The sequence below is a fragment of the Phoca vitulina genome, unplaced genomic scaffold (assembly GCF_004348235.1).
Source record: "Phoca vitulina isolate PV1807 unplaced genomic scaffold, GSC_HSeal_1.0 scaffold40, whole genome shotgun sequence".
In the NCBI taxonomy this organism is placed as follows: Eukaryota; Metazoa; Chordata; class Mammalia; order Carnivora; family Phocidae; genus Phoca; species Phoca vitulina.
This window is the reverse complement of record NW_022589743.1, coordinates 10288806-10311805: the sequence shown is the minus strand read 5'-3', so window position 1 is coordinate 10311805 and position 23000 is coordinate 10288806. Positions and strand designations below refer to the sequence as shown.

At 51.6% G+C, this 23000-nt stretch overlaps 1 protein-coding gene across 2 annotated transcripts in view; it reads right to left on the bottom strand.

Moving 5' to 3' along the window:
• Positions 1–22472, bottom strand: part of AKAP1 (A-kinase anchoring protein 1) — a 33531-nt gene extending 11059 nt beyond the window's left edge. Inside the window, exons 1-2 of one of the 2 annotated variants that reach the window (XM_032428922.1) lie at positions 22391–22472; positions 1726–3346 (exon numbers count right to left, since the gene is read on the bottom strand). In XM_032428922.1, coding sequence (XP_032284813.1) covers positions 1726–3322 — 1597 coding nt within the window. In that variant the 5' untranslated portion in view covers positions 3323–3346; positions 22391–22472. Of the gene's footprint in view, positions 1–1725; positions 3347–22160; positions 22236–22390 lie in introns of those variants that run through there. The other variant, XM_032428921.1, reaches the window with a different exon arrangement.
• Positions 22473–23000: the final 528 nt, after the last annotated feature.

Sequence of the window (23000 nt, the reverse complement as noted above, 5' to 3'; positions counted from 1 at the left end):
GACCAGCTCAAGAGGAAGGATTCTGGCTTAAATATGGACGACTTAACTGCCAGAAATAGATCGCTCCTGAGATTCTACTAATTAGGTTATTATCCACACGGTTTCTCCAAACCCTGGACATAATCCTTTGCCAAGCAATGCATGTACTGTCTGGATGCAGATTCCGTCCCCAGCTAAGGACGAGTCACCTTCAGAGTAACCTTGTCCCTCAACATCAGGGGCCCCAGCCTCTTCTGGACAGAACAGGACTGGCCGATATGGGTCACCCCAGGGACACCCAGAGGTGGCTCAGACCATGAGGGACTCTAGCAGGCCGCCCTCACAGCCAGCTTCCTTAGCTGCTGGTCCCCGGGCCCCCTTGGTTTCAACTTCCTCAGGCACAGGCAGGGCTGTGCACGCTCAGGTGCAGATGCCAGGGAGGCAGGAGCCTGTGCTTTGCACGCCGGAGTGCCGAGTGAATGGTACCACCAGCCTCCTATCTGTTGTCCCTATACCTCCCGACCATCAGCCTGCTCTCCCGTGAGGCCTCAACTCCAGGCCTTCGCCACACCTGCGTAGCTGCCACGATCCATCTACAGGTGGCAGGACATGGCTGACGGGCTTAATTCAGCTGAGGGCCAGCGGATAAAGGGAAACTCCTTCATTCTTAGAAACATTTTTGTTTACCCATTTTAAGATCTTTAAAAAACAAAAACAAAAACAAAAACATTCTAACATCCCTGAAATTTGGATGCATCTTATGGTCTCTGGCCTTCTATGATCATGATCACAACGGTGAGTTTTCTTTTGTTTAGAGGTACAGAAATCAGTGGTGTCTTAATTCAACAGCCATCTTAGAGGTGACAAAACGTGGTGCGGGATACACACCAGATGCAGCTGGAAGGAGTGAAACTCCCACTAAAGACTCCCAACCTTCCTGGAGTGGAGACAGTAGGGAGTGGCTCCAGGACAAGCAAGTCAGAGACCCCCACGGGGAATTCACGGCCCCTTTGCAGGAGATAACTGAAAGTACCCCAGGGTGGCTGCGAAACCAGGGTCAGGAGCTGCTGACCTGTATGTGAGCGGTCTGAACTGTCTATGCTGGGGTCAGCACTCGAAACCCCCAGTGGACACTTCGTGACCAAAGTGCCCCTCTTTCCTGGGGACGGAACTGCAGCTGCATAGAAAGTAAATGGCGGAGGCTCTCTGCGGAGGAATAGTGGCGACAAGGCAGGAGAGCTAGAGCCTCCCTCAAGTGTCAAGGCTGTGGCCGCTCTCTGGGCACTTACCCGGTAAGAGCTTCTGGAGAAGGAAGGCAGGTGAAGACATGGGAACAAGCACATGATTAAAAGGAAATAAACCATTGGAAAAAAAAAAAGTTCACACCCATTCTTGGGACTTGGGAATTAAAGCTAAGGAGGCCTCTCCATTACAAACACCTTTAAGAGGTTAGGTTTAAGAGAGGCAAAGAGGCACATGGAGGTTAATCACCAGACCCACCATGGAGCTGGCTCCTTCAGGAGGACTGGGGAAGGTCCCCGGCTGCCGAACCAAGTTACAGCTCCCACGGCTTTGGGGGGTTCGGGAGAGCCAGCGCTCTGCTGGGCCCCGACTTCCTGCAGGCCAGCTGGGACTCGGAGTTGAAGAGCATTACTACTGCAGGAGCAGCGGAGGGAGAGGCAGACCAGCAGCCTTCGCCTACCCCCACCCCGTCCTCTAAGCGAGGAACATCCAAGACCCTCCTACCTCCCGAATGATCTGCTTCTGCATCCACGGTCCATCTATCCTCATTCCCCAAGTCTGATAGCTCCCCCTTCAGCACCCCATTGCTGAAGGGCACAGTACTTTCTAGCAGCGGCAGCGGGGAGATGGCCTTGTTCCTGGGGCTTGAGTTGGTGTCTGTACACGAGTCTTCAAGCCCCGAAGTGCTGATGGAATCTGAGCACTGCTCAGAGGCCACTGAAGGGGCCTCCTGGCTGGTGTCAGAAGTGCAGGGGATGCATCCGGCATTTTCCACCAGGACTCGGGCTTCATCTAGCAACTCTCCCTGGGGGACGGCTGGAGGTGGGCAAGGCGCCAGGGAGATGTGGTGTGCGGAGTTCTTTGGCTTCCTGTCCTTGGTGGGGCTGGACAGAGGGCTGCTCAGGCAGCTCCTGTAGGTCTTTGGTGGCTGCAGGTCCTCTGCGGGCAGGTGTGGCGAGGGAAGCACGGCGTCTGTGGCGGAGGCCGCGGAGTCCTCGGTGGCTGGAGCGGGGTCCTCAGCATCTTGCCCCGGGGCAGGTTTCTGGCAGACCGGCACACAGCTCTCCTCCTTCTGCCCTTGGAGCTGACCAGCTGAAGCCTGATACACCCGATCTGCAATCCTGCCCACGGTGGTGGCCAGCACCTCTTCAGTTGCCTCCAAGATCACTCTGGAGATGATCTGGTAGGCAGCCTGCTCGATCTTCTCATTTTGCTCCACAGTCTCTTTGCCCGGCCCCCCTGTGCCATCTGCGTGGCAGGCTCCGCCGCTGACCCGTGGCGCCAGCAGCTCGTCATCCTCCATCAGCTCCGTGTGAGCCGATTCGATGAGGCTGCTCAGCAGCTTCCCCACCGCATCCTCCTCCTCCGTCTGTGGCGGGCTGCCCTTCCCGTTCTCCCCCGCTGCTCCCGAGGGAGCGGGGCTGGGCGCCTTGCTGCTCTCCGATTCAGAGTCGGGCTCCAGGGACAGCACACCCTCTTCCAGCACGCCTTCTCCTGACACTGCGTCACCGGTGCCTTCGGCCCCCCCAGTCTCTCTCGGCTTCTCTTGGGGGGCCCCAGCCTGGCCCTGCCAGCCCCGCCCTCCTGTCGCACTGAACGGGGACTCTCGCTTGCACACCTCGGCCGCTTCATGGGGGAAAGGAACACTCTTTGGGGTGGGGAGGGGACACTCTGGAGGAACGGACCCGGCTTCATCACCCGTTAGGGCTAGTTCCACCTTTGCACTCTCATCTCTGCGTGTTCCTAGTCGAAATCTCGTGTCCGTGGTGTTAGGAAGGCTGCCTGAGGACTCGGACCTGCGACAGGTTGGATGTGACCGCAGCAAGGCTGGGGGCTCTGTGGGAGGCTTGCTCACGGTAGACGGCTCCTTTTCTGCCGGCAGTCTGACGCTGGGGGGCGTGGACACTACTCCAGGACAGGGGTCCTCCCTGGGGTGTGGCTCTTTGATGGCACAGCCAGCCCTCAGCTCCACAGCACTGGCCTCCACCTGTCTGTCCTGGCTGCTGACATGCTTTTTACGAGAGAAAAACCACCACCAGCCGAGGACTGCTAGCATTCCAGGCAATGCCAAGGGGAAAAGTGACCGGAATTGGATGGCCATCCTGGAGGCCTAAAGAAATTATACCTGGAGAGGAGGAGAGAGAGGGATGCTATGAGTGCCAAGTAGGGGGGTCCTGATGTCACTGCACAAGAAAGACAACCAGCTGCTCTCTCTCCCCTCCCCTGCCCCTGGAAGGGGCATCCCTCCCCCTGCTCGTCCCCACAGCGTGATCCACTAGAGGCGGGTAGGCAGGGAGATAAGCCCCCTTCTGCTCCCTCGTCCATGCACACTCCCTTGAAACAAGACGAGCCTTCTCTTGGACCCAAATCCCTTCCTTCAACACTTCTCAATGCCAAATTCCATGCTGCCCCAAGGGGATAGTGTGTTTAGCGTTTTAGTTCTCTAAACTCCCAGAACACTTATCTATTCAGGTGACATTGGAGTTTTTTTTTTTTGTTTTTTTTTTTTTAGAGAGAGAGAGAGAGAGAATCTCAAGCAGACTCCCTGCTGAGTGCAGAGCCCAACGTGGGGCTCAATCGCACAACCCTGAGAGTTCACAACCTGAGCCAAAATCAAGTCAGACGCTTAACCAACTGAACCACCCAGGTGCCCCGACATTGGAGTATATTTAAAGACCCGTGAAACCACATGTATGTATGTCCCTCACATTACCCACAAAACCATAAGTCAATGAAACAGTTATGCAGCAAGAAAGCACTGGAACAAAGGAGGAGTAAGAATTCAAAAGGATGAGGGGGAGGCTCCAAGCTGAGGGACCAGCAAAACATCCAGTGGCAAGGAATTGGTCATGCTTGCAGAATCAAGTTGCTCAGTGGACTCAGTGAGGGTTCTGGGGCCTCCCTGTGGAATCTGGACTTTATCCTGTAGGCAGCAGAGAACCAGCGGAGGTCTGCAAGGCACACGCACCAAACTGTGTTCCCAGGTGATCCGGGGAGCAGAAGGGACAGCATTATCCATCGACAGGAACCTGGACACCTAAGTCAATTGGGTCCGGGCCAGGAGACATAATAAAGGGCCAGGAGCAGGCAGCAGACACGTAAAGGAGATAGGAACCTCAGTTTTCTTCCTCTTAAGATGGGGACATAGCTCATAAAGCATGGTTGGTACGAGGATTAGTTGAGATATGTATTAAGTGCTATGCAAAGCTGGGTTAGCTCTCTTTAGAGGTTTGTGACAGACTTATTTTAGAATGCTTATAATTCAGTACCTCCCATGCCAGTAAATTTTATTCTGTCTGCAAAAATCACAAGCCTTCTTAAAACCAAAAATCCTCCACTGATATGTGAATTATACCTTCATTTGGGTTTGTGCTTTATTGTGCTTAATTTGGATTTATGCTTCCACTGGGAACCACTGCTCTAGGACTCTGCTTCTCAAAGGGCAGTCTACGGTCCAGAAGCAGTGAGCATCACCTGGGAACCTGCTAGAAATACAGCCCCATCCCAGACCTACTAAATCACAAGCTGCATTTTAACAAGACCCCCAGGGGATTCACAAACACATTAGAGTTAGTGAAGAACACTGGGAAACATGTTCTGCCCCAAAGTGAGGGGGTGGGGAAAGCTATAAACCTTCTAATATTTGAAAGTAAATCCGTGGGACTGGAAAATATCAAGCAGAGCTAAGCAGTGGCCAGGCTCAGAAGATCCTATCAATCCCTCTAGGCAAAAAGTTCGATGACACTCCTCACAACTTCAAACACAGAACCTCACTAGATGCTCTCCCTTGTATCACTTAATCCTCAACCACCTGGTCTGGAATGTATTGCCATCATCAAGGTTAAAATAGCTCAAGGTCGGCAGGGTGCCTGGTGACTCAGTCGGTTAAGCGTTCCACTTAATCTCAGCTCAGGTCTCGATCTCAGGGTCCTGAGCTCAAGCCCCGCGCTGGGCTCCATGTTGGGCATGAAGTCTGCTTAAATTAAAACAAAACAAAAAAACCTCAAGGTCAGGGCGCCTGGCTGGCTCAGTCAGTGGCGCATGCGACTCTTGATCTTGGGGTCACGAGTTTGAGCCCCAAGTTGGGTGTAGATATTACTTAAATACTCAAAAAAAAAAAAACAAAAAAAGCTCAAGGTCATACAGCCAAGGACCCGAACTCGGTTCTATTCCACATAAGTGATAGAGAAGTAGGCTGAGCTCACGTACGGACGTGGAAAAACTGCTGTGACACAGAAAATAAAAGCTGTAGACCACCCTACGTGGAACGTCTACGTCCACATAATCCTACTGAAAAACCAGGAAGGATACATGCCAAGCCTTTCAGTTGCAGGAGAGGAGACGGTTTTGCGCATTGATCCTGTATCCTACAACCTTACTGACCTCATTTATTAGTTCCAGTCGTTTTTTTCTTATCTGCTAATATAAAGATAAAAATCTTATCTGCTAATCTAAGATAAAAATCTCTTCCTTTTGGGGAGAGAGATTTAAACTTCTCTCTCAGTGGTTCTCCAACTTAGGGGCACGCAGCGTCACTTGGGAAGTTTTTAAAATCCCAAGGCCAAGGTGGCACCCAAATCAATGAAATCATAATCTCTGAGGGTGAGACCAAGGTACCAGGTTTTTTGGTTTGTCTGGTTGAGGGGGGGTGTTTAAGATTTTTCTATTTTTTAAGTAATCTCTATACCCAACATTGGGCTCGAACTCACAACCCCAAGACCAAGAGTCGCACGTTCCACGGACTGAGCCAGCCAGGTGCCCCAACCCAGGTGATTCCAATGTACACTCAAGTTGGAGAACCACTTTCCTGGAACAATGTGCACAAACCCCAAGAAGTGGTAGATTACATTAGGGTATTTGCTTTGTATTCAACGTCTTCCACATAAAAATAAAATCTGAGAAGGAATAGAGGCTTTGGGGGAAGGGTGCTCTCAGGATAAGGCAGTATGCCCGTGACATGGCCTACAGTCAGATCAGTCCCACCCAACAGGTGACCTGCAACAGTAAGTGTGGCTGCGTCTCAACCTGGGTTCTCCTCTTGCCAGTCAATTTAGATTCTGATTCCTTACTAACTAGACAATCTCATTTCAGCAGGGTTTAGAGTACGATTCCCATGGTCTTCTACCAATTCTCTGATCTCAGGAACAAGATTCCATGCAATGGGGTAGAGAGGAAGATAAAGAATCCTAGGGCTTAACAACCCATAGACGGCAGTCTCCTGTTTTACACACCAAGAGCCCAAGGCCAAACTCAAATTGAGGTGTGTAAGGAGGGAGTTGCTACCCAAGATACAAAGGGCCTCTCACCCCCTTGGTACTAGAAGTTGATCCTAAGGGTCCAGCAGTTGACCCCCGTTTCACCTCTGGAGATTCCAGGAACCAGCTGTAAGGCAGAGGCCCACACTCAGGCATACCCTCCCAGCCTGGCTTTGGTCCTGCACCCTAGTTGATCCACACTACAACCCATACCCTGGCCCCCCGTGTCACTGTCCCCCAGCCCCCACTTCACCCCTTCTTCTCCCGGACCTAGTTCACACCGAGCACAGGACCAGTCACCTGGGGCCACAACACTGCTCTGCAGCTTGTCAGGATACCTCCACCCACTCACCCACCTAACCCTCCCCACCCCGGCCCACTCGTTCCCCAGGGATGGAGGCTCTGAGCCCCCAAACCCACCCTCCACAGCCCTCTAAAGACAGTCAGCTGTAGCTACATGGCTAATTACAGCTCAGGAAACAGTTTCGGCACCATTTCCAAGGCGGATGCCTCCTGCTGTTGCGGCACGAGGGCCCCCGAGAAAGTGTTTAACACCGGTACCCTGACACGGCATCACCCAACCCGGAGAATACTGAATGCCCCACCTGGATCCCCAGTGCCCACCACTCCCCCCAGCCCCCACTAGAGCTGGAGAGCCAGAAGGATCCCTGCTCCTCCAGGGAAAGCCCTTTTCTCCATGAGGACCTCTGGGGACAGGAAGTGCCCAACTCAAGTGCTCCCACAAATTGAGAGAAGAGGTAGGAGATCCCCAGACAGAAGGGGTGCTTTGTTTTCTTCCTTGCTACCTGGGGGCTGTGATTAGAGATATTAGCCATCTCCACCAAGAACAGAGCCAAGAGCCAAGAGCCCATAGGATCAGCAGCCGCCCCATCCAAAGGAGCCTCGGGGGTGTCACTGAAGGCACCACTGCCTGGAGGTACTGCTCAGGGAGCGCCCACATCCCCCCAGTCATGAGAAGTCCCTCACTTCCTCAGCCCTTCACTTCCAAGGGTCTTACCGGAGCCAATCTCACCTCAGACTTCTTGTGAATCAGGAGGGTGCCGTTTTCCCTGCTTTACATTGTCTGATAGGCCTAGACAGGTGCTCTAAGAGGCCCCAACCTTTCCTGAATCCTCAGACAGGGCCGCCTTGACCTGTGCATTCACACATAGGCCCACATGCACAGGTGTGCACGCTTCAGCCTACCTTCCTTCTCTGGGAACAGACTCTTGAGTTGCTCTTTGCCCTGGTTTTTGGGTTGTTGTTTTCTGTAAAAAACCTAACTTCAAGATATAAGTGGCATTTAACACCGTCGGGCTAATAGCCTTCACACTCACAAGCTAATTGAAGGCAGCCACCTCCCCCAGGGCCTCCCCCTCCCGAGGCCCCAGACACTCAGGCAAGCCAGAGAAAAGCCTTGCAGAAGGATGCAGAGCCCTGCCTGAGGGTTGGTGGGGAGGAGAAGTGGCTATTTTGAATCTGCTGGAATAGCTGCCTGCTTATTTTTAGCAGTCCCATTTGCCCAAGAATAGATGCACGCTGGCTGGCTGTCCAGTGGTCACAGGGAGCCGAAGGCAGGCACGTGCCATGGCCCCACAAAGCCTTAGGTTCACCTGCTCTGTCCAGGTTCTAAAAGGATTCCTTTCCTTTCTCCCAGAGGAACCTGCGGCTTCTCAGAAAAGCTTACCTCTGGAGAAGTAACGGCCGCACTCCCAGCACCAATGACCAACCCAGTTACTGCAGTCTAGAGCCTTCTGCTAAACAAAACAAATTTCTGGGAACAGTACAAACAGTGTTGGTCCCAGTGACTAAGCCCATTTGGCTGCAGTTATTGTGGGAAAAAAAGAGCTGCATATAATTAATTGATGGGAAAGCTGATCATAACAACAAGCACTTAGGAGCGAAGTGGCTATCAAGTCCACTGTGGACTTGGGCCTGGTCAGTGAAGTCACATCGACTCAGCATTCTGAATGGACTTTTATATACCGCCCCCCTCAAGTGGAAATTTGAGTATTTCCATTATTCCAGGGTTATGTGTTCACATTACCAAAGACTATCCCCAGGTGTCCAAGACACTCCATCTCCAGAATGCCCAGCCCGTCAAGTTGTTGCTGAGGGGCTTTTCCCCTTGCAAGGGGTTCTTCAAAGGAGAGGAAAGAGCTACATGATGCAGAACCTTTAGCACTTGCTGCCACTGCATTCAGGAAGAGCAGCAGGCTGTGGGCCAGGCCAAGGTCCCCCTCCCATTCCACCCCCACTAGTGGAGGAAGACCACACACACAGAGGTCTGTGCAAGACCACAAGAGGGCCTCCTGGTTTCTCATCAGGTTGAGGCTACACACATACATTCACTCATGTAATAATTCACACATAAATATGTTTAAGATGCTGCAAGAAAAAAAGATTCTGTCCACCAGAAGCTCACAACACATACTGAAGAATCTGTGTGCATGTGTTGCTCTCTCACACACACACCTGCACCAAGCTGAGCCCAATTTCAGAAGCAGGCAAACAGAACCCGAAGAAGCCTGTCTCAGAGGCAGCCAGAATTTGCTCAGGTTGAAAGGGTGGGTTAATGACATAAATTAAGGTTCTCAACCCAAGCTGCCTTTGGGGGTAGAAGGGAGTGGCAAGTCCCAGAGCAGAGCAGAGCAGGACAAGTCCTGGGAGCCGAGGCTGAAGAGCTGGTAGGGGGCCAGACAAAAGAAGTGTGACCTTTACTGTCAAGGCAATGGGGGCAAGTGGCAGCAGTTGAAACATGGCCAAAGCAGAGCAGGTCACAAGAGTCAAAGGCCCGGGTGATCTCCAAGTGGCGACTAGAGTCCAATATTGGCGGCTACTTACTCACTTGAAATGTGACCCGTGTAACTGAGAAACAGAATTTTAAATTTTATTTAGTATTAATTTAAATTTAAATAGCCACATACAGCTGGTGGCTACCTACAAGACAGCACAGTCCTAGAGGATATTCTGAGCAGACCGGAAACAAACACAAGAGCTGGGTAAATGCTGTGACAGCCAGGGCCTACCTTGTTGGGCGGTGTCTGGTGCTGTCCCTGAGGGTGGAGGACGATGGTAAGCTGGGCCACTCACCCTCAGCAGCATGGCTGGGGCCCAGGAATCAGAGTGCTGGAGCCATGCCTCAGGGATGTAGGTCTCAGCCCAGCCCTGATGTTCAAACAGTTGTTACCTTCATCTGTAGGGGGCCTGTATGGGCTGTGACTCACGCTGGCACCCTAAAGATTCCAAATTAGCTCACAGTGGGGCTGTGAGGTCCCATACTGTCCTCCACACCCTTCATTGTGATGGCCCCACAGAGCAGCCAGGTGAGGCACCGTGGCCCCAGCCCCACTCCCTTTTCTCAGTAAATCAGCTGTCCAAAAGTCACAGACCACTTCCTGGGCTGCTCTCCAGGAAGCTGGAGGCTTAACCCAGTACCGTCTGGGTGGGAGCACCTGCTCAGCGAAGCCTTCTCCAGCCAAAATGGACACCCAGAGCCCAATCCCAGGAGCTCCAGGTAAGAAGAGCCAAAAGCAAAAAATCCCCTCTCTGGACATGGTCTCAAGTTAAGAGATGTTTCTCCTCTAGTTCAATTACAAATTAAACTAACTCCCAGTTTGGAAAACTTGGTAAAAACTCCATACAAAGGTGACATGCCCAGTCTCCCTTGCTCTGCTGACCAAATATCTGGCAGATCCAGTCTCATTAGGTTTCAAATGATAAAAAAAGGCCGGGGGGGGGGGGGGGGAGGATCAGTTTTTTCTACAAAGGTCTTCCCATTGTTTCATCTGGGGAGTAGGAATGTGGTTTTCAAAGTTTCTGTGGTTTTTTGGGGCACCTGGGTGGCTCAGTTGGTTAAGCGACTGCCTTCGGCTCAGGTCATGATCCTGGAGTCCCGGGATCGAGTCCCGCGTCGGGCTCCCTGCTCAGCGGGGAGTCTGCTTCTCCCTCTGGCCCTCCCCCCTCTCATGCTCTCTCTCTCTCAAATAAATAAATAAAATCTTTAAAAAAAAAAAAAAAACAAAGTTTCTGTGGTTTTCAAAAACTTTAAACAACTATGTCACATCCATCCTGTCCCTTATCCTCAGCTCTTGGCAACCAGATGGCTTTACCAGTAAATTCTGACAGATTTCTGAGGACAGTGATAAAGCAGGTGCCAGGAAGTGTTCCCAGGTACACAGAGTTCCCGCCCATAACCACAGAACACTACCCAAGACTGCCCAAAAGATAGGAAGTTGTGCTCTGACAACAAGCATCCCCCAAAAAGCTAATGAAGAGGACACACTCCTTTAGAAGGAATCAGAAAGGATGGTGTGAGGCAAGCAGCCCTTCGCGCCACCACCTCAGGTGAGCAGAGTGACAGGTGTGACACTGACTTTCCACATGGCAGACAGTGGAATACGACCAGCTCAGAAATCACATAAAGGCCTAAGGTCACTTCTATCCAACAAATCTTTATGAGCACCTACAGATACAAAGCACAGCAGAACACAGAAATGAAACAGACAGAACGTACTTTCAAGGCACTTTCAAGTCTCAACAGTTTCTTTTGGGGCCAAAAAAAAAAAAAAACCAATGACCTTCTTCAATGGGCCTGTTGGTACCACCCTCTGCCACTGACCAACGGACAATTTTGGTCCAAGAGTCAGGCAAGTATCCTGGCTGGGGTGGGGGACAAACAGGAATCAGGCTGCCAGCTTCCACAGATTAGAATGTTCTAATGTCCTGGGGTGGAGAGGTTGTTAGCCTGAATGCCAGCACTGTGAGAGCCAAGAGGGCTTGGGTTGTCCCATTCAATATGCAGATTTTCATTCCATACCCATTTTCCTCAGCACCTGATGCCCAAATCCAGACCCCCCTCATTTAAACTATTCCATCAAGTGAAACCAGATACTCTGCTGGCAGGGTGAAAGGCTTGCCGGCGCCTCCTGGTCTTTGCTGACTTCCCACCAAGTCTTGGGCCACACCCCAAACCCATGCCTTCAGAAGGACTTGTCCTCGTCTGTTAGGACCAAGTCAGCCTGCTTCTTGTTGGCTGCTTACCCTCCCCCACTTTTTCTCAGCAAGCTCCTGAAAGATGGGCTCCACCAAGACAAGGGAGTAAACCAAGAAAGGAGGGGGCACCCATTCACAAAGCAACACCAAAGAAGGGAAGCATGGAGTCCCAGGATGAAGGGGAAGCAGAGCAAGGGAGAGGGGTGCTTCCCACGAGCAGCATGACCAGCTGAGCACCTGCTGTGCTGAGCACAATGAGGCGCTCTGAGAGCAACGGCCGAGGCACAGTGAAGAGCTGGAGATGGGATGAGACACAGACAACGGAGTGAAAGAAATACGGGGGGGGGGGGGGGGGAGGACACGAGAAAGGAAATATGGAAAACCAAGAACTTTGAGGCCATAAGCAATATTTACAGCATAATATACACCCTCAACAGCAGCCTGACCAGAAGCTGTGCTAGCTTCCTCTGTATCATTCTGAGGGGAGGAAAAAATGTAGGAATGAGTCAAGTCCTTACCTTCCAGAGTAGAAAAACAAATCAGGTAACATTAAAAAAAAAAAAAAAAAAAAGGCAGGCAGGCAAGGAAAAGCATCCCACTTAGTAATACAGACATAAGTGGCAGGGAGGACAGCCTAGAAGAACTGAGGGCGGCTGCCTCTAGAAGAGAGGACTGGTTGGGGAAAGGGCTGTTCTTTCAAAGAATAACTGTGTATAACTTGTGTATCAAATCTTTCTACCAGCAGTGCTTTGATAGAACAAAAAATACATTCTTGGGCACCTGGGTGGCTCAATCAGTTAAGCGTCTGCTTTCAGCTCAGGTCATGATCCCAGGGTCCTGGGATGGAGCCCCTCGGGCTCCCTGCTCAGCAGGGAGTTTCCTCCCTCTCCCTCTGCTGCTCCCCCTACTTGTGCTCCCTCTCTCGCTCTAATAAATTAAAAAAAAAAAAAAAAATACATTCTTAACTATTAAATAGCAAGAGATGCTCTATTACCATAGAGTTTTAGGATTCTTGTTAACCAGTATAATATGCAGTGTCAACTCATCTATGTACAAACACGTACTGCTTTTGTTTTCTAGTAATTGAAGTCAATTCTGCTTCAGAGCCCCCCAGCTGCCCTGCTGACCTAACAGCAGTAATCACAAAGAGCAGGGGCTTATTGATGGTAAGACCCTTCCAAGCCAAGGCACTGGGTCTCCCCACCCCACTGAGGTCTAACCGGCATCAAGTAGCAGGACCCCTCAGGGCCAGTCACTTAATAAAGATTTTAATTCCCACTGTGAGCCAGGTTCCACCGGAGAGGGGGCTGAGGTGGTGGAAAGAGCCCTCAGAAAGCAGAGATAGCGGGGGGGGGGGGGAGGGAGTCACATTTCAGAGAAGACGCTGTGAAGATACAGCAACCCAACGGGATAAACTTGCAGCCTCTCAAAAGGTATTCAGAGAACTGAGCCTAGGCACCCCTTTTACATAACGAGTTAACTATACTCCTGTGCATCTGGAAGGGTACTAGCTGAGTTAGTCACTCAGTCGTGTGTTCCGTAGTTTAGACGGGGAGCCCAGGTTGAGAAGAGCTGGTGAAGTGTACCTGGGAGAGAGGGAGCCTCAGACAGAATGGTCAGGGAACGCCTCTCCAAAGGTGGCAGCAGGGCTGGAACAGAGAGGAGCAGCCGTGCCAAGATCTAAGAGGACAGGGAAAGGAGAGGGGGAGAAAGTTCCAGGCAGAGAGATACATGTGCCAAAGTACTAAGGCAGGAACAGACTTGGCTAACTCAAGCGAGAGCAACAAGGGGGGAGGTGAACATGAGGTCGAAGGGCTGCTGCCATAGAAATCGCTCCCCACCATCACCGAGCTGAAGCCCTGCTGAAGCCCTGCTGAAGGTCAAGAACGCAGAGGGACAGGTTCACCCAACTTCCTCCAGAGAGGAGAACGGACTTGCCCAAAGAGACAAGGGGCTGTAGTTTTGTTTCTTTTTTCTTTTTTTTAAATTTTTTGAGTAATGCAGTTTTGAATTTTATTTTTTTTAAGAATATTTATTTGAGAGAGAGAGAGAGAGTATGAGGGGGAGTGAAGGGCAGAGGGAGAAGCAGACCCCCCGCCGAGCAAGAAGCCCGATGTGGGGCTCAATCCCAGGACCCTGGGATCATGACCTGAGCCGAAGGCAGACGCTTAACCAACTGAGCCCCCAGGTGCCCCTTAAATTTTAAGGGGCTCGAACTCATGACCCTGAGATCAAGTTGCATGCTCTTCCAGCTGAGCCAGCCAGGTGCCCCTGTAGTTTCTTAATTAATAAACAGAAGCAAATTCTGGAATCTATTTCAGAAATAGGGTGCTTCTCTGGCTGGTAGATCAGCAGGTACATACTACGTGAGTCCAATAGGGGCTCACTTTCTACTTGGAGTTCTCAGCAAATGCGTTTGCCAGGAAGCCCTGCAGTCACACCACTGATTAATTAGCCTTGGAGCCAATGTGAGGCCCTTACTCTAGCCCCCCACCCTCTCAGATGAATCTGTTCCAAGAAGTCAGTCCAGCCCCAGGGAGCAGATGGGAATGGAAGTGCATGCACGCGCGCGCGCACACACACACACACACCCTTGCTACTTCTTTGAATCAGACTTTGCAAAAACAACCTCAGTCTCCAGCCAACATAAACCATAGGCAACAGAGGGCCTTATACGGCTCGAAGGTTTCTTAATCAGAAAAAGATGGGCTGGAGTTGGCAGCTCCAAGTTAGAGGAAAGGAGGAACAGAAAAAAGGGGGAGAAGACAGGATGGTGGTGAGGAGCAGAATTCATCAAACTCCTTCATATCTCTTCAGCTTCAGTGGCCCCCCCCAGTGAGAATTCCTAGTAAGGGGCATGGCTCTTGCCGCCTCTCGTTTTTGTTTTCGTTTTTAAGCCAGAGGACGCCAGTACTCAGGCTGCCAACAAAACCACAGTTTTGCAGAGTTTTTAGTGCCTGTGTGGAGGCCTGCTCTTGAGTCGGGTGACTTCCCATGAAAATGGGATAATGTCATTTCCAGAGAAATTGGCCCCTAGGGCAACAAGAGGTCCTAAAACTAGGGCGTTTCCTGGCTCCTGGGCTGCCTATATCAGGGCCCTGCCTGGCCCAGGCAGGACTGGGCCTCTGCCACAGATCCAGAACAGAAAAGGCAGCCCCAGGGACCTCTTAGGCAGCCACTGCCCCCCCCCCACACCCATGAGTTTCTAGGGTGACTTTATTCTCTTTCCTCCCGACTGGGAGACAGCAGTAGCGTCCGCACCAGGACCTGCTTGTATGCTGAAACCACATGTACTTGGCCTTCCTAAAGGATGCCACCTGCTAAAAATAGCACACAGCAGAAGCTTGGCTGGGTGGGCCTCACCAAAGTCAAAGGACAAAGCAGGGAGGTTATTCTGAGCACAGCCTTTTCTCATCAGAGCTCAAGGCACATTAGGGTGCAGGCCTCCTTCCAAGGCTGCTCGGCAAGTCACTCCTGCTCCTTTCTCTGTGGAGGGACAGGAAGGAGGTCTACAGCCTTCAGACCTATCGTCCCAGGCCAAGGCTGGAGGAGAAGGGGTAGGAGTGGCAGTGCAGCGTGCTGAGGGCTGGGCTTCACCAGATCTGTGCCTCCTCCAGCACAGACAGATCAGGCTACTCCCAGGCGACAGCCCGTTGAGGGCTCGGGGATGGGTCTCATGACCTCCATGTGAGGTCTGACAGGCTGCATTATTATGAGCCAAGGAATGAGGGACTTGAGGTTGTCTTTTCAACCAGGTGACTGAGCTACACCAGAGTCCTGCAGAGCCGTTTCCAGGCCCTAAGGCACAGCTGTCTTACAAGGCCTACAAGGCTGTCTTAGTCACAGTCATTATTTGTGCCGCTCAAAGGCACTGGAAAGTTGCATAATTTGGAGCTAAAACATGACTTTGGAAAGACAAGAGTGTTAGAGTAGGATCCTGAACTTCAGTTTCCCGTAAAATGAAAACATCCTGTAAAATGGATTACTAATACCTCCATAGGACTGTAATGAGGCTGAGGACTCAAAACACCGAAGAGCTTGACTGTTTGTGGGGTATATCATTTCGATCTTTTAAAAACCCAGTTTCATTTTCCAGATGAGGATGGAAGGATGACAGGGCAGTAAGTAAGAAACTGTCTCTAAGCAAGCAGCTAGAGAGAGAACCCTCATCTAAGCGCAAAGCAGCCCTGCGTCCTGGGGTCCGCTTACTTTACTCAGGGGCTCAGCTCCCTCACATGCAAAGGAGAAATACTTTACCTCGTAGGGTTGAGATAAAATAAAAAGGGAACACAGATGAAAGGGAACACAGATGACTCTTGAACATGGGTTTGAATTGCACAGGTCTGCTTGTATGCAGATTTTGGGACATAGTACATTACTGTAAATGTTTTCCTTATGATTTTCTTAACATTTTCTTTTCTCTAGCTTACTTTTTTGTAAGAATACAGTACAGGGGCGCATGGGCAGATCAGTCGTTGGGCGTCTGCCTTTGACTCAGGTCGTGATCCCAGGGTCCGTGATCAGGCTCCCTGCTCAGCGGGAAGCCTGCTTCTCCCTCTCCCACTCCCCCTGCTTGTGTTCCCTCCCTCTCTCGCTGTGTCTCTGTCAAAAAATAAAATCTTAAAAAAAAAAAAAAAAATACAGTATAGAACACACATAACATACAAAATATGTGTTCATTGACTACTATGTTCCCATAAGGCTTCTAGTTGGCGTTAGGCTGTTAGTCCAGTTTCTGGGGAGTCAAAAATTCTACGTGGATTTTTTTTTTTTTTTATTGCACAGGACGGGACGGGGAGGGAGGAGGGGGTGCAGGCTGGTTCCCCTAACCCTCACGTTGTTCAAGGGTCAACTATGGTTTGGGGAAAAAAAAAAAAAGACCCTCCTAAGATGCCAGGTATACAGTAGGTGCTTAACAGGTACCTGTTCTGCATCCCGTGCTGGGGGGCTCCAAGACAGAGCGCTCACATTACATGCCAGTCGAGCAGGCATGCCCAGGACTAGATGAGGGGGTATCTGGAAATAAGGCTCACTCCCCAAAGCTAGCCCCACATCAACACTTCAGGACCGCCACTGCGGCCCAACTCTTCCCAAAGTCTTCATAAAAATAGGCCTCCTGGGGCGCCTGGCTCAGGTCATGATCCCGGGGTCCTGGGATCGAGCCCCACATCCGGCTCCCTGCTCAGCGGAGAGCCTGCTTCTCCCTCTCCCTGCCACTCTGCCTACTTGTGCTCTCTGTCAAACAAACAAACAAACAAACAAATAAATAAATATCTTAAAAAAAAAAAAAGAAAGAAATAGGCCTCCTAACACCCAGATGGACTGGAGGGGCAGAATGAAGAGGACGCTTGTTTGTAAGGTGTCTGCAAATCTGGTTCAGCATTGGTCTCCCAGTGGGATCCTGCAGGAAGCCATCAGGTGGGTGAGTGAAGGACCAAGTAGCAAATCTGCTGACATCTGAAGACCAAGGACAGTGGCCTTAGACAACCAGCAAGGGCCTTTAAGATAATAAGTAAGTTTTCAAACCAAAACAGCTTTCCGAGGACTTAGCATCTGCCCCTCCTGCTTCAGTGCTCCCATCCCCAGACTCCTCACCATGCTCCTCTCGAGAACCATTTCTTAATTGGTCACTGCCCTCCAAACTGGCAAACCAGAACTTGCTTCTTAACATGCCATAGATAGAGCTGATAAATAATTGTCACCAAAGCTGTGGATTGGTGGACTCTAGAGGACTAAGCCCAAACATGTGATGCCTTACAAGGTGAGGCAATTAAGCTTTTACAGTTGGACCAAAGCTAAGACCAGTGCTGTCCAACTAGAACCTTCTGTGATGGTGAAAATGTTCTAGGCCTGCATTGTCCAGTACTGGCCACATGAAGATACTGAGCACTTGAAATGAGACTAATGTCACCAAGGAATGGATTTTTAAATTGTATTTAATGCTCAAAAGTTTTATTTTTTTTTAAGATTTTATTTATTTGACAGAGAGCACAAGCAGGGGGAGCAGCAGAGAGAGAGGGAGAAGCAGACTCCCCACTGAGCAAGGAGCCCGACCTGGGACTAGATCCCAGGACCCTGGGACCACGACCCGAGCCGAAGACAAGACGCTTAACCGACTGAGCCACCCACATGCCCCTAATGCTTAAGTTTAAATTGAACCAGACACACATCACTAGTTGCTACCCTATAGGACAAGGCAGCTCTAGACCCCTCCTTTAAGGATAGATTTAGGAGAAAAGAATAGAGATATAATAAAAAAATAAGGGGTGCCTGACTGGATCAGGGAGGAGCATGCAACTCTTGATCTCAGGGTCGGGAGTTCAAGTCCCATGCTGGGTGTAGTGATTACTTAAATAAATTAAAAACTTAAAAAATATTTAGCACTGTAGCATCTTAGAGCTAAGAGAACTTGAGATGCACTTAAAACAGTGGACTGTGGCATTTTTTTTAGTCTTTGACTTACACTATTCACAGAGCCCTGCTTCCTAGCCCAAACACACCCCTCCCCATACACACCCCTGCAGGTAACTCCACCCCGCAGCAGCCCAGAGGCACTCTAAGGAGCAGAATCTCAACACCCTTGATTGATGTTGACCAACCCTCCTTTTACCAGCTGAAGAAACTGAGACCCCAGAAACTCAGACCCCTGAAAGCCGCACCCCGTCCTTACCCCCCAAACCAGGGCTCTTGCCAGCTACACCCAGCGTTGAAACAAGCCTCATTCATGAGCCCTCAGCACTGTACATTTTTACTTCCACGACTCACCTGGGGCTCTGCTTTGTTCCTGAATGTTTGGGCCTCAGTAACACCGGGCTGAGTGAAGGCAGGCAGCCAGTATTACCAGATGGGGACAGAATGTTTATTATCAATTGCTGCAAACTACCAAACTGAGCTGTAGAAATATCCAAAGGGCCAGGATTCGGACAGAATGAAGACCATTTAATAGGAGGAAAAGTAAGGAGAAGGACACCTTGAAAGCTACTTATTACTGAAGGCCAGTCTTCAAAATGCTGCATAACACACACTCCTTCACTGCATCAATCTGCTTAGAAAGCAACAGAAAGATTAGGAGAAAAGCCCACGGATTTGACTATTCCTTCGTTCTTCTCACAAAAGCTCTCCAGAGGACCTAGTTTAAGCACATGCCATACTTGTCAGTATCTCTGCCCCTCAATTTGTATTTATATTAGCCATTGAAACAATCCCGATTGACCTCCAGCGTCATCCTCCTCAGTTGTACTCAGAGGTGTGAGAATTAAAAGGATCAGGAGGGTATTTGCTTGTAACTCTCCCAGCACAAGGCAGTAACTGTCAAGGAAAAGGCATCCTCTAAAATTATAGTTCTCACATCCCCACCAGCTACCTCTCCAGCCAGACTCTGTCCCACTCAAAACACCATCATTGATCCTGTTTTCCACAGCCCAAGTATAAAATCAGGTACTGGAGCCAGGAGCTGCTCCGTGGAGTGCCACATACAATGGGTACTTAATGTTAAATGATCATAAAGGTGAAACCTGCATGAGGCATTACACCAGAAAGGGCTGTGGAAAAAAGAACTTGCCTCAGACAGCCAAGTTTAGGATTTAAATACATCCCACGCAGATTAGCAACTCAAACAGTAGGAGAGGATTTCAGTGGGACAAGAGGCCCAGAGGACCCCTGCCTCCCCAGAGCAGAGGAAAACAGAATGGCAAACAGAAGGTGGTTAACTCATACACAAAACTGTTGACTTCCTCACAACAGCACAACAGACCAAGCTACAGAGGATGTCCTCTCGTTCTAGACTCACAGGGAAGATTAGGAAGGAGTGGCCTGGGGAGAACGGGCTGGAAGGCACAAGCTGGCCAGGCACATGGGGTGCCCACTCCTCAAAACCCTGAAACGTGCACTCGACCAACTCATGTTGTTGCAGGCTAGAGCCAGGAGGCTGGTAGCAGTGTGGGGAAACCAATTTGCTTTCCTTCCAACCAAGTTTCCAGGTCAGAGGCTAGGGGGAGGGGTATTTTTAATAAAATCCAAATCACTCAAGTGATTCAAGAGAAACTTAACGTTAATCTCAGAGATTCTTTAGGAGGAGGAAAAAAGCAACGCTGGAACAGCCATCATGAACCAGGCACAGTGCCCAGTCTAAAATATAATCTCAATCTGTCTTTAGGATGAGAGGGAACACTGTAAAGGCTAAAACTAGCCTTCACCCACAAACGATGGCTATGGCCAGGCCTGGGTCCAAAGCACCACAAATAATTTAGATTACCAGCTAGAGCAAAACAAACTGCTTTAAAATATTGATGCTCAGCAATCTCATACTGGAGCCACAGCCACTTGGCACCTGAGCAGGCCCCTTTGACAACACACACCCATGTGCTCATCCTGCAGTAGCCAAGGGCTGATGTACTTCCTACGAACAGCTGGAAGGAGGAAAGGATATTCATACAAAAGGCTCCAGTGACTCAGAGGTCTCACTCAAGGGCTTAGATGGGATCAGTTCTCTGCAAATTTTGGGCCATCACCTAGCAATGTGCATGACAACGGAGCCAGCTTAATCCAAGGAGGCACTGAAGCTTCAGCGATTTGCATATCTGTAGGATCAAAAGGCCCTCTTCTATCCTAGAGCCATATTTTGTCTGAGAATACACCCAGGAATTAATAGCCAAAACCCACAAAACTAGTTAGGTGTGAAAGAGGTTAAAGTTCAACACAAAAGCTCCCCCACCAAACATAACTTCACTTGTTTCCAGTGCTCAGAAAGTTTTTTAAGTTTTATTTATTTTTTAGTAATCTCTACACAATGTGGGACTTGAACTCACAACCCCAAGATCAAGACTCACCTGCTCTCCCTACTGAGCCAGCCAGGGACCCCTCTGAAAGTCTGAAATAATCAGCAGGTGAACCACTTGAATGCCAGAAACAGAGAAATGTGATAAATGATCAAATCATGCTCATGCTACCCTCTACTCATTTCTAAGATGTTCTATGCCTTTAAGAGCAAAGGGGATGGGTGGTGCTTACTAAGAGTCCAAGCTTTGCTTTCTGAATAGAGAGTTAAAAAAAAAAGAAAGAAAGAAAAACTAATTTGGGAAGCACTTGGTTACAACACAGTAAGGTTACTAGTTGCCAGAACTAACAGCTTTTTGTGAATGGTGTTCCTTGATCAGTAATTGCGACAAAGGGGGGTAGGGGGTAGGGGGATAGCAAACCAACAGATACGACCGTACCAGGTGTCCAGCAGCCCAAATTTCCCGGCAGGAGATAAATTTAAACACAAAGTAGCCTGCACTTCAGTAGGGAAAAGACAGCTCGCTTAACCTAATTGCTCTGCCCATATGCCCTACCTGGCTTGAGCGGCCTCCACTTAACACCTGGAGCGAAGAGCACCGGGTTTCTGTTAGCGGCGGCCGAGCGGGAGGAAGGCACCCGCCAACCTGGGCATCTCTGCAGGAGCGGAAGATCTCGAAACGCCCAGGGCTTCCAGCAGTCCCGGGTCGGTTCGGCACCGCCCACCATCAACAGCGCCTTTCCTTCCCTAAGCCTCCCTAGGAGGGGGATAGGGAGGGACTATACCCGAGGGCACAATGGAACTGGTGAAAGCCTGACTCCGAGGCGTTCAGACCACGTCTTCCCAAGCACATTTTGACCCATAACCCCGAAACTAGCGTGGTCCCTCCACACCACGGGCCCGGGGGGTGGGGGGTTGCAGGCGGAGTGTGACACGTGACCCACGCGCCCCGGGGCATGAAGTCAGCGGGCACAACGGGCAGGACAGCCTCCAGCTCTCCCGACACCCTTGAAGGGTCTGCAAATGCTAATCATCTCGAGAGATACCAGGCCTTTGACCTCAGGACCCTAACTCGGTTCAAAAGGTCCCTGCCCCCGAAACAGGGTTCCAATCACCACCGTGTCCTAGCCCATCCTCCGAGTTCCGCAAACCAAGCCTCTTCCCCAGGTTCGCCGCAATGAACTCCCGGGGGCTAGGCTACCTGCACGGGCTTGCCACCGCTGGGCCTAGGTGGGGAGCAACCCAGCGCGAGCTCAAGGGGCCCAGAAGTTGAGTAAGGTTCCTGAAGTGACCATTTCAACTCTAGCCCTTCAGGAGGAAGAAAGGGGTGCCCGCGGGCCTCGGGGCACCTCCTCGTCCTCACGAGCACCTGGCCCTGCCCACAGCCCGCCCCGCCGCCGCCTCTCCCGGGTCAGACTTGGGTACACACGACCTTTGAAAAGTAAACGCGTGTAGGGTTGGGCGACCTTGGGTGGGACGCGCTCGGGTCTATCTCACGGGAGGGTGTGCGCGCTCGGGGAAAGTTAAGCCGCAGAGGGGTGCCCCGGGCGCCGCGTCCTCGCCTCCCCCGCCCCAGAGGGCTGTGACGCGCGTAGGGGGCACCACGCGGCCGCAGACCATGGCCCCAGCCGCGCACACGCGACCTGTCAGCGGGAGCCCGCGGGCAGACAACCCTGGCGGGGGAGGACGAGGGGGCGCGCAGGCGACGGCAGCGAAAGGGCCTGCTTGACAGCAGGCGGCGGGCCGGAGCCCCTCCGCACGCGCTCGGCGTCCGCAGCCTCCCGCCTCCAGGACACCTGGAGCGCACGTCGCACACCGCACCTGCACCCTAGACTCCCCAGCGCCCGACGGCGCCGCCCTCGGGGGCCTGGCAGGTGGTCCTCGGGCCAGCCGCCCCGGCGGCCCCAACTCACCAGGTCCTCGGCGACAGTCGGGATGCAGAATTCCTCGCCCGCCGCCGCCCCCCCCCCCCGGCCCCCGGGCCCAGCAGCCCAGCCCCGCTGCGCCGCGGCCGCTCCCCCACGTGCTTGCCCAGGCCGGAGGAACACAGAGACATTAAATACTGAGGACGCGCAGCTACGCGCCCGCTGCGCGACGCAAGGCCCCGCCCCCCGCCCTGGTGCCCCCGCACCGCCCCACTCACCTGCGCGTGCGCGCCGCCTGCCGCTCCCGCCCGCGCTTCTCCCAGCTGCGCCAGAGAGGGCGCGGTCTGAAGCGCTCCGCCAACATCCCGCAGCCGCCGCCCGCAGCCTGGCCTCGCTCGGGCTCTCGCGAGAGGAGCTGTAATCGCGGGGGGGGGGGGGTTGGGGAGAGCAGCCTGGCTAGAGTCGGGGAGACGTCGCGGAATCTCAAAGGTCTATCCCGCGAGCGCAGGGTGGGGTCCCCTGCCTCGGCTTTGGGCGGGCTCCCGGCGTCAGTTAGGCCATCTGCGTGCCTTGTCGCGGGCAGCCCCCTGGAAAAGCCGGAGGGGCCGGTGAGGGGCAGGGCTCCCCTTGCTCCCCCGGAACTCTCAGTACTTTAAAATGCAAACTCAGGTGGCCATTAATGATTTTTCAATAATGACTGCATAATAGGGAGTACCTGGCACTACTCAAATGCAGCTTTTTTTGCCCATTTTCACATTCGGTGATGTTGAACTAAAACAAACACTTTCTTCTAAATGGGTTTGGGTTTTGGAAAAATTCCTGCGAAGAGGTGGTCACCATGAGTCACTAACTCTGCCAGGAAACGGGAAAATAAATTGCCCCCAGACA